The following is an 11,290-nucleotide window of genomic DNA, read 5'->3' on the forward strand; positions in this document are numbered from 1 at the left end:
AAAATTGGGGAAGTAGGGGTGCAGTCAGTATAGGCTGAACACTACTCTGAGCTTCATTACACGCTGTCACAGGAGGAAAGGAATTTTTATACCGGTATCAGCTGGTAAATTCAACTGTGAGTTCTATCTTGGGCCCTGGGATGGGGACCCCAATGGAATGAAACCCAGAACAAGTGCATTCTGATGGGGATGAGGAGAGGAAGGATAAAGGGAAATTACACCAAAATCTTTGGCATAACCAGGAAGAGCTGGTCCATGTAGATGCCCACACCTGATGGACAGCCAAAGCCCGAGGAAAGACTTCTAATAGAGAGGAAGAGAGAGTAGTAGAGAAGACAAATGTCCCCTCTTACACAATTTTTCCAACCACCAGTCCTTTAAATGCACATGAGCCTTCTTTATGGCCCAGTAAAACTGATTCCTTTGTTGAACAGATGCTCTTTTGGCTCTCACAATCAAAATCAAGCTGTGGGGAAGACTCGAGAGATGGCTCTCTAGGGAGTAGGTCAGAGGAAGAATGAAGTGCCCTCACGTAACAGCCAATGTGAGGGCTTCTTGAGGCTTCCTAAACACAGTGGAGCATACGGAGAGAAAGCAGTCTTTCCTAAAGTCACCTTCAGGAACCCCCAAGGCCAACGTGCCTCTGGTTAGCATTAGACTAAAAAATAATTATTCTCACCAAAGAAATCTCTGTAGAAAAGTTGCTGTAAAACTGGAATAGGTGTGTCTTTCTGACCTTCCGGTTCTTTTTATAGGTACTGCAGGAACTGAGTGAGGGCCTCCACTCCTTCCGCCCATTTGGGGAGAGATTAAAGAAGCTGAGATTGTCTCCTTCTTACTCATTGGCAGTTACAACCTCGCAGGCACTACAGCCTCAACTTCCAGTGTGGACACAGAGAAGGTAAGTCGGAATTCAGGGCCCATGCCCTTAGCTATAAACCCGAATTGCTCCAGCCAGCTGGTCTGGGAATAAATGGAGAGGAATCCAGGTAGGAGTATTCAATTGCAAAGTACTTTTTTTCCTAATGAATATGTGGGATTTTTTCCTAGGCAACCTCAGTAAAGACATAGATTTTGGGGCTCGACTGTTGAAAAAGTTATCTGAAGGCAGGGACCATTTTGTATAATTCTTTGATGACCAAACAGTAGATATTTAGCAAGAACGTGTTGTGTTGGGTTGACTTAAATTAAAAGAAGGAACAGTCATTAGAACTATGAGGAAAAATTACCTGCCTATCTCCTTCAGGCAGTGCAGTAGTGTTTTCAATGATCCAAAGATCCATTAATGTTGACAACCTTTGTTCTGGAGCCTGATATAGCTGGAATCTCATCAACCATGCAAACATGGTCACACACCCCATTTTATGAAAAAGGTTTTGTCTTAGTTTTCGAAAAGCCTTGATACAAACTGTGACACGAAAATGGATGAAGTATCTGGAAGCTCCAAGTGAAGAGTTTTCTGCTTTTCCCAGCAAGATGCAGCTAAGAGAGTTTTAAGGGTTTGATAGTTTGGGGCAATTTCAAAGTTGGGAGTGAAAGACATTATAGTGGCCAAATAGGACTACCTAACAGGCATTCTTGTGTGTAGATATAGTCAGGAGTTTGTCTCATCTTTCTCCTGCAGGGAAACAGAAATCCATTCTCGTGAGGTCCACCTACAAGTCACCATGTATGAGGACTGCATCAAGTCCACTGAGGACTATTATTTTGTCTGTGACAACGGGGGAGCATGGAGCATTGTTCTCGAGTCCCTGGCAATAATCGGCATAGTGGTTACAATCATACTACTCTTGGCATATCTCTTCCTCCTGCGAAGAGTTCAAGACTGCAGCCTGTGGAATACCCTCCCCACTCAGTTCCTCTTCCTCTTGGGTGTGCTGGGACTCTTTAGCCTTGCATTTGCCTTCATCGCTCAATTCAATCAGCAAACTGCCCCCGTACGCTACTTCCTCTTTGGGGTTCTCTTTGCTCTCTGTTTCTCATGCCTCTTGGCTCATGCCTCCAACCTGGTGAAGCTGGTCCGGGGTAGAGTCTCCTTCTCTTGGACAACAATTCTGTGCATTGCTATTGGTGTCAGCCTGTTGCAGGTAATCATTGCCATTGAGTACGTGACTCTCATGATGACCAGAGGTATGATGTTTATGCATATGACACCCTGTCAGCTCAATGTGGACTTTGTTGTACTCCTGGTCTATGTCCTCTTCCTGATGGCCCTCACATTCTTCGTCTCCAAAGCCACTTTCTGTGGCCCTTGTGAGAACTGGAAACAACATGGAAGGCTCATCTTTGTCACTGTGCTCATCTCCATCATCATCTGGGTAGTGTGGATCTCCATGCTCCTGAGAGGCAACCCACAGCTCCAGCGGCAGCCCCAATGGGATGACCCTGTCATCTGTATTGCCCTGGTCACCAACGCATGGGTCTTCCTGCTGCTGTACATCATACCCGAGCTCTGCATTCTCTACAGATCCAGCAGGCAAAACTGCCCCTTACCAGGCAATGCCTGCCCAGCCCCAGCCTACCAATGCAGCTTCAGAGTGGAGAACCAAGAACTCTCACGAGGTACTTTCCCAGGGGATTTGGGGAGCAGGGAGGCTCTCCTATGGGAGAAACAGGAAAGAAATCGAGAAACAGGATGAACCAAGAGGGAACAGTAAAGAAATGGTCACAATTTTGATGGGTGACTTAAGAATTTCAGGATGGAGATAAAGACAGCCAGAATCAATGTTAAACTTTTATGAAAAATCAGTTCTTCCAAAATACAGAGATTTATGGGGAAGAGACCAAGACAGAAATGAATCAAAGGGCCTAAATAAAGAGGGTGTGGCTCTGAGTGCTCACGCTGGGTAAAGAAAGGCACTCACTATAAAGTGAGCTAACCAGCCCCAAATTAGGCTTGGACCACGCAATTGCATGACATATGATGCTAAGTCCAGATGTTTGGGCTATCAAGTGCAAAAGTCAATCTTGGCAACAGCAATTGACATTTTTTTAAATTTTAGGTCTTGAAGTTAATTTGCCCAAACATCATAATAAACTGATTCATAGGACTCATCACCTCATTAACGTCACAAAGCCCCATAACTTCTGGATTTCTACTTTTCAAACCATTTATTGCTTGAAAGCCTTCAAGGTTTACAAAAGGTGAAGAGCCACTGAATCACAATTCTAATAAAGGCTCAGATGTGTAATCATTAATAGAAATAAAGCAACTTGCTTAGGTAACATTTTCATAAAAATTTCTGGTCAGATTTTTATCATGATGTAAGACTAAGCCATCTGACTATACTTTGTTAATGAATAAAATATATTAACCATGACAACAAAAATGCTTGGACCCTAACAACCTGTGAAAAATAGTGACTAATTCTGGTTATCTAGAAATATGTCAAAACTCATTCATTCCTTTCTAAAACATCTGGCCTATTCATAACCCGATATCAAAATTTTACATCAATTTTTGTGTCTTAATAGGCATCCGATTCCTCACAATTTATTTATAATGTGTAAAAATTATGTTATTTTATATACTGTATAGCACACATAACGTTCACCAGGCTCAAAAAAATTAATAGAAGCCTTCCCTTTAAGTGTATACACTTTTTGAGCTGTAATCTCTGGCTAATTACACATTCAAATTAAATGCTGCTCAGATAGATGCACCCATTAATTCTTTTCAGTGCAGTTGACAGAGTCGGAAATTGAGGCTATACATCCTTCCTAGAACAGTTTCTCTTTTCCTGTTGCTGTTGCATCATCAGATCACTAAGGTTTGTGGCAGAATTGCAGAGTCAATCCCTGAAACTACTTCTCATGGTTTTCACCAGAAGTTAGGATAAAACTTCTTGTGTTTGTGTTATGGTCATCATATGTTTCCAGTACACAAAAGTCAGAGGGAAAGAGAGAGAGGAGTTTTTAGAGTTTTATGATACTTCAAACATACTGGGATTTGTAATGATTGATATTCTATATCCGAAGACACAAGTGTTCCAAGTGTTTTCAAGAGTGTCTTGGAGGAAGAGTTAAGGCTTGCAAAAGCACATTTCCTGGTCCTATCCTTGTTACTTGAGTATGGTTAGGAAATCCATATCTGAGCAGGAAATTGCCTTCCAGTGACAGTCATTGTCGATATAGTTTGGTGTTTTTTAAAAAAATAAAAAAATATATCAGTAATGTAGTAAAAAAGATACAGATTGCTCTTCAAATTGGGCAGAATAACCAGAAACTTAAACTTGGCCAACAGAATCAGAATTTAGGTCACCTGGGAAAGATACAAATGTCAAAAATAAGAAGAACGATGAAAACTCAGTACAAAATACAGGATGACACCAAGCTCAGAAAAAAATACAATGCAAGATAGATAAGAGCCAGACAAGTAGAGTGTGATAACAGGAACCTGAAAAACCCAGTGTACCATAGGTCACAAACTGGAGGGAGGAAAGTGGCTTACCACTGTCTTTGTTTTCATTGCCTCTGAAAACAGTCCTAGTGCCATGTAAGCAGACATGTGGTCAGCAAGATCCATCAGGCTCTTGTGCTTGGCATTGGTCAGTCTCCAACGAGAATACCCATTCCAGTTCTGGGATCCATCAATGAGAAGTGTGAGCAATTTGGGGAGTCTAAGGGAGAACCAAAAAGATAATTAAGGGTTATAGCATCAGACCAATATGGAAAAGTTAAGACAATGAGACAAGTGGTAGTTCTTAATACACCTTCCTCATTGACTGTTCAAGTTCTTTCTATAAATTCTTTTTTTTTAAGATTTTTATTTATTTATTCATGAGAGACACAGAGAGAGAGAGAGAGAGAGAAAGAGAGAGAGAGAGAGAGAGAGGCAGAGACACAGGCAGAGGGAGAAGCAGACTCCATGCAAGGAGCCCGACATGGGACTGGATCCCGGGTCTCCAGGATCACACCCTTGGCTGAAGGCGGCGCCAAACCACTGAGCCACCCGGGCTGCCCCATCTTTCTCTAAATTCTATACCAAAATGTGATATTTTGAGTCCATGAGACATCCATTTGTCATGTGACTGTTCTGATTACTACTGCTTTTAGCTGTGACTCCAGTCATATAATTATTTAATTTACCACAAGGTTGTGGGGCCAGTATTATCCATCTGAAAGAAGAATAAAACAAGAAAAGATCAGCAGGGAATTTCACCAGTATGGAAACCTCTCTCCAAGAGGCTGTGGCCCTGTTGCTTTATATCTCCAAATACAGACAACATGTAGAAATGAACTCAACCCAAAGCATGAAGGATTTAGATTAAATGTGAAAATAAGAGTTTGTAAACACAGAAATAGATCAGCAAAGGGGATTAAGAACTCTACTTCCCTGCGAGTCTTTCAAAAGAAGATTAGGCTTTATCTTCCTGAAGTGGCTTATGGACTTAATTCCAAGATATAAAAACATCCGGGTGGAGAATGAAAATGCATTCAAGCATGTTACTACAGGACACCAAACAAATAGGAGTAAATATACTTGGCCCTGTATTATAAATGTGTTCCTAGAGAGCTGTATAATGATTGCACTTTTAAAAACTCAGTTGCCCTTGTAACTGAGAATTTTAAATGTGATCTAATTCATGGAGATCCTAAATATAGAGTATCAGCCATGAATCTTTTTTTTTTTTTAATCAAGGGAAAGCTTCTGTTTGGATTATTGCTTACTTTATCTGCTTTACTTAGGGTATTGTTATATCAAGTTTGCTAAAATCAAGACCCATGTATATTTTAAAGTATCACACTGCTGTGGGCATTTATTTCTGTCCATTGTCTGAAGGTGTACAGACAAAGCCAGTCTGAGTCTTTTTGAAGATATTAAGACAAAAATAATGAGTCTGTGCAGTGTAAAAAGAAGTCAATAACTATAAAATGACATGAACCAAGAGAATGTACCTGCAAACTGAAGTCCATTTGGATTGTTTTCCCTATAGCAAGTACCAGCTTTTGCTTGACAGTCCTTTTTGACAATTCTCAGCATTTTTTTTCTTCAAGGCATTTCCCCCCTTCCTAGAAGAAACCAATTTCAATAGTCCCAAGCAGTGTAATTTCCATTTGTTCAAGCAGGAACAAATTGCAAAACTGCTGTTTTATCACCCTCAAGAGCAACAGGTTACAGAGAGAGAAGTCGCATGGAGTAGGGAAGAAGACAATGAGTCTGGGCAGGATTTGTTTGGTCTGAGGTCAGATAAGGCAAGGATTTGGCATTCCTAAAGATCCAGGGAGCATGAAATAATTGGGCAGCATGAGGGTAGAAGAAAGAAGGCAGGATCTGCTTCCTTCCAACTTTGAGACCAAACCAAGCTCCTTAACCTCTAGATCTAGAAGGTCAGGCTCCTTGTCTTTAAATGATGGTTATAACATCCCTGCCCCCTCCCCATATAAATGTAAGGTCTTCCTCATTCAACTCAGATTTCACACCATGAGGTGGTTGCAGGATTAATAGAGAGAAATACGCAGCCCTTTGGTAAATCCATGAACAACTTAACTAATGCTGGAGATTGCTGGAGAATGAGGCTTCTCTCATTTATGATCTGGTCTGATGAGCATGTTGGATGAATGTTGGTCCACAAAATGCTAAGTGTGAAGGAGTCTCATATTGCCTCAAAGCACAAAGTTAAACCAAGAATTCAGTTCACTCTGCTTCCAGGGAAAGAAGAGAATTTCATATTTCTTAAGATTCAGCCCTCTAAAAAATACCATTTGGAGAGGATGTCAGAGCATCAGTTATGACCACACCACCAGCACCACCATGGATAAAAATACACAAAGTACAGAATTATAGTGTTTTCTACATATCATGCCCTGTTCCAAGAGCCTTATACATATTGATTGGCTCAATCTTCAAGATAACTCTATGAAGTAGATTTACTATCATGATCACTGTTATCCCTCTTTTATTCCCATCAGGAAAGAAGGGCAACCAAAGGTTAAACAATGTGGCCCTAGGTCACACGGCTAGTAAGTGAGAGAACCACTATGCATAAACACTCAGGACACGGCTACACCTGTGACCATCAAACAACAAATATGTATATGCAGGCGAGGGCCTGGCCTTAAAGCAGACATGGCTCCTGTCTTCAAAGAGCCTACAGTCTTGTCGAGAAGCCTGACCTTAAACCAATAACTGTGCATGTGATTATTATTATGATTATTATTCAGTGATGGGATAAAATTGTCTCTAGGGATCTTTTTTATTAGGTCTGCTTTTTTAAAGCTGAACCAAAGTTTATGGAGTATCAAGCCTGAAGGAGCTTTGATCTAGGTAAGGCCTTTTATTTTAGTGTTGAGGACAGTGAGGTATGCAAGGTCACACAGGTAATACTGCAGGGCCAAAGACCTTGACCCACTGTGAGCAGCGCCCTTCCTCTAGAAGGTGATGACCAGTGTTCAGCCTCTTCAATCACTAACCACAGATGTGGCTCTCCTGAACACACAGATGCCATCCATAGCCAACCTTCCTCATAAGCTTTAAAAACACTCTTTCTTAAAATCATAGATTAAAAAAAAAAAAAAAAAAACAGCCTCAAGTGAGAATTCCTTTTTAAAGGGTCAAGAGCCTCTTTGCAAGCCCTTGGGTCTTCTCATAGTCCTCATGTGCTGTTTCCAGGTGAATCTCTGACACTAACCCAAGCCCTTCCCTCCTTTGGCTTTCAGCCCGAGACAGTGATGGAGCTGAGGAGGATGTAGCATTAACTTCATATGGTACCCCCATTCAGCTGCAGGTAAATGTGCTCATCTACCATCACCAAAGAGGGGCATAGCAAATACTCCTTCCTTAAGAAAGCGGTCAGGCTTCATTTCTGGTGTCTTTACTGACCTGAGAAAGGAGAGGTAGGGCAGGCTCATCTCCACAAGCATGTGGAACTTAAGCCATCCAGATATAATCCATATTGGGGGAGTGCAATAAAGGCAAGTCATGCCTTTGCCCCTGCCCAAGGCCCTCCCACACCATCAACAATGTACTCTGATACAAGTGAATGTCACTGGAAAGAAAAAGGCAGCCTGAAAGGTTTGTGAGAGCGTGAAGAGGAACAAGCTTACTGCTTTTTGCCCTCGGGACAACAGGGAATTGTAAATATGTATGAGGTCAGATCTGTTTTTAGTATTTATCAGTTGTCTAAATGAATCCGCTGAGCCCCACCAGCTGCCTCTCTGAGTCACTGTCTAGCTCCTGCAGCCCAAGCTGCCCCAAGAACTGGGCTAGGTCTGTCACCCTCATCACCAGATGGGTATAACCAATTTTAATCCTTTCAGGCAAAAGCAGAAGCACTAGTGAGTAGAATTGGAGGTAACTTGTGTTTGTGTCATGATAGCTTGAGGGCATACAAATACAGGCAGCCAAAAATACCAAACTGGGACATAATTCTTATATTCTTATCTCCATAACTAAAATCTGAGGGTGAAAGTCATGCTTAGGCTGTTTGCTTGATGAACCATGTGAGGCAACTCTAGCTAATCCCTCTGGTCTGTTACCTGAGACTTAGCCTTTTCCTGGAATGGCACACAGACCAAAAGAGAGATGCATCATTTGCTGTAATTAACCCTCTGGAGGGCACTAACATGATGAGAAAATATTATCTTTTCTAGAATTTCTTAGATTACTTCAATTTCCAGTGATCAGCTAATCATGAATCTTGCATAAAGATACTTGTTACTGATTAAAAGGGAAGGTGGTATAAAAAAAATTCTGATATGCATAGCCTCAATATTTTTTTCCTTTTATTAACAAAGGATTAAGTGATGCTGAAGTGATATTTTAAACATAGCTGTGGAGAGTTATCATTCATTGTGTTTGCTCAGCAAATTGACAATGGCATATCTTCTTTTCCAGACTGTTGATCCCACACAAGAGTGTTTTATCCCATTGGCCAAACCAAGCCCCCAGCAAGACGCAGAAAAAGAAAGTCCACAGGAAACATGCATAGTGAAGACCTAGAAGACCATCCTAATGTAGCCCTGATGGGCTACTGGGGAGCTCAGAGTCATGCTGCCAACAAAGTATGGACTCATCCTTCCTCCCCTGCTTCCTAGCCCTTTCCATCCATCTGGGCCCTTCATCAGAAGACTACCCTCTCAACCATAATTACAATCTTGCTGGCCACCCTACCTTGACTATGTGTCTCTTTTTTCCTTCATGCAACTGAAAGACTCCCTTCCTTAGCAATGTAAGAACAAATTGGCACCTCTTACTAATGGAACTGAAAGACCTTGGTCTGAAAAAATTAGGGTCATGTTAATGTGACAAAATATAGAGAGCACTAGCAATGTACTACTGGATTACTCCTCTAGTCATTTTTTATAAAGGGTCCCTAAATATGATTGACCCAGAATTTATGATAAAAGTTATAGCCCTGGGATCCTCATGACTGAGCATTTTAAATAACACAGACATTTCATAGCTTGCAACTGGTAGGCTTTTTTCCAAGGTTCTAGCACCCAGCAACAGTGAGTATGGCAGCAGATGTGGCTGAGGTCAATAACCTGCTTTGACAAACCAGTAACAGCAAAGAAAGAGCCACCCTACTTGATGCTCATAAATGAATTTAGGTGCTACATATAAACAGCTGAGTCTGCCTGTTTTGATGTTTCCAATGAACTGATGCCTCTGCACTAATAACTTTGCCTTCAATCTTCCTGCAGCCGCACATCCTTCCCAATGGATCCATCTGTACTTATTACCCATATATTGTATATAACAGGACCAGAGTTAGATGTGTGCCACCAGAGGGCTTCTTAGGGTCTAATTCAACCCCTTCACCTTACAGATAAGAAAACAGAACCTAGAGAAATGGAAAGACTCCCCCAAAGTCACACACAGTAGTTAGTGGTAGGCCAAGTCTTCCAACTCACAGGCCACTCCTCTTCCCATTCGACAGGGCATGCCTATATTTCTGTGTTAACAAGTACAATGTGGACCCCCTGACAATCAAATGTGATAGTTCAGACCAAAGCAATTTGAAAAATAGCTAAGACTCCATATATGAAAAAAAAAACCTTTTTAATGAGCAACATACAGCATGAATTGTTCAATATCACCAAGTATTTCCTCGCACCTGCAAGGTACCAGGAGCTGTTCTTAGATTGGGCCCTAAGCAGATAAAGCAGACAGTGCTGCTTTGGTGGAGCTTATGTTTTCTCTGGGGCAGATAGCACAATGTAGAGAATTTCAGGGACACAGTTGCCTCCTTTTACAGATGAGGAAAGGGATTTGGCTAGAATAATATGGTTTGTTAGATGGCAGAATTGACTAGAATCCGGATCCTCAACTACTGTTCAAGTGCTTGCTCACTCCCTACACAATGTTCCAACATTTCATACATTTTCCTGCTACACTCAGGTAGCTACTCCTTTTTAAAATCTGTGCCCTGAGCAGTGTTCTCAGAACAAACCAGTATACAGGTAAGTGACCAAAGAGTTTGACCTTCTGCCCTTATTGGTAATACAAAATTGAGGGAAAATGTTAACATTAAGACTCTGACCCATTAGAGGGCATACTATTTAGTGAACCACATAAAGAACCCAACTTGAGAGGGAAAACAAGCCATGGAATCTTACCCATGATCTGGAAGAAAATCATCATCAGGGCAGCCTGGGTGGCTCAGTGGTTTAGTGCCGCCTTCAGCCCAGGGTGTGATCCTGGAGACCCAGGATCGAGTCCCATGTCGGGCTCCCTGCATGAAGCCTGCTTCTCCCTCTGCCTGTGTTTCTGCCTCTCTCTCTGTGTGTGTGTGTCTCTCATGAATAAAAAAATAAATAAAATCTTTTTTAAAAAAAGTTTAAAAAAAAAAAAAAAGAAAATCATCATCACTGATCTTCCTAATTTTTATCCCAAAAGTGTCAACAGGGACACCTTCAACATAATCCTGTTGTGTTATGTTGTGTTGCAGGCAGGAAAGGTTTCTGTTGAGTTGGCAGACACATTTTAATAAACCCATTAAAACCATAGATGGTCCAGCTTATCATCACTGCTCCTGACTGGGAGCTCTCTGGAAGTGGCCCTCTTAATTTACAATCAGTTTGTAAACTGACTGCCCATGAGTCCTGTACCCACCCTTGGTCCATTCAGCTACGCCTGGCTTGGTCATGTGGTACAGACATGGTCACATGTTATAGGAGGGTTTATAAGGAGTTTTTGGCGGGAGGGTTGGTAAGGAGATATGGGGTGAAGTTTCCTTATTTGGTGGTGTTTTCAGGTTTCAGTCTTCTTCCGGGTCTTGTTTTTTCCAGTTGGCTAGGGCAATGGTCACGGGTTTTGTAAGCCTACTAAGTGTCCGGTTTATTACTT

At 41.6% G+C, this 11,290-nt stretch overlaps 1 protein-coding gene across 2 annotated transcripts; it reads left to right on the forward strand.

Annotated features, from left to right (window-relative positions):
• Positions 1–457: 457 nt before the first annotated feature.
• GPRC5D (G protein-coupled receptor class C group 5 member D) lies at positions 458–9,111 on the forward strand. 2 transcript variants are annotated; one of them, XM_025995593.2, is made up of 5 exons: positions 458–646; positions 756–901; positions 1,625–2,562; positions 7,660–7,727; positions 8,837–9,111. In XM_025995593.2, the coding sequence occupies exons 3-5, from the start codon at positions 1,668–1,670 to the stop codon at positions 8,939–8,941; spliced, it is 1,068 nt and encodes a 355-aa protein (XP_025851378.1). In that variant the 5' UTR covers positions 458–646; positions 756–901; positions 1,625–1,667; the 3' UTR covers positions 8,942–9,111. The 2 variants fall into 2 exon arrangements, with proteins under 2 accessions (XP_025851378.1, XP_072622104.1); XM_072766003.1 differs by lacking the exon at positions 7,660–7,727 and having other exon boundaries at positions 476–646.
• The last annotated feature ends 2,179 nt before the right edge of the window (positions 9,112–11,290 follow it).

Source organism: Vulpes vulpes, chromosome 8 (assembly GCF_048418805.1).
Source record: "Vulpes vulpes isolate BD-2025 chromosome 8, VulVul3, whole genome shotgun sequence".
NCBI classification, from domain to species: Eukaryota; Metazoa; Chordata; class Mammalia; order Carnivora; family Canidae; genus Vulpes; species Vulpes vulpes.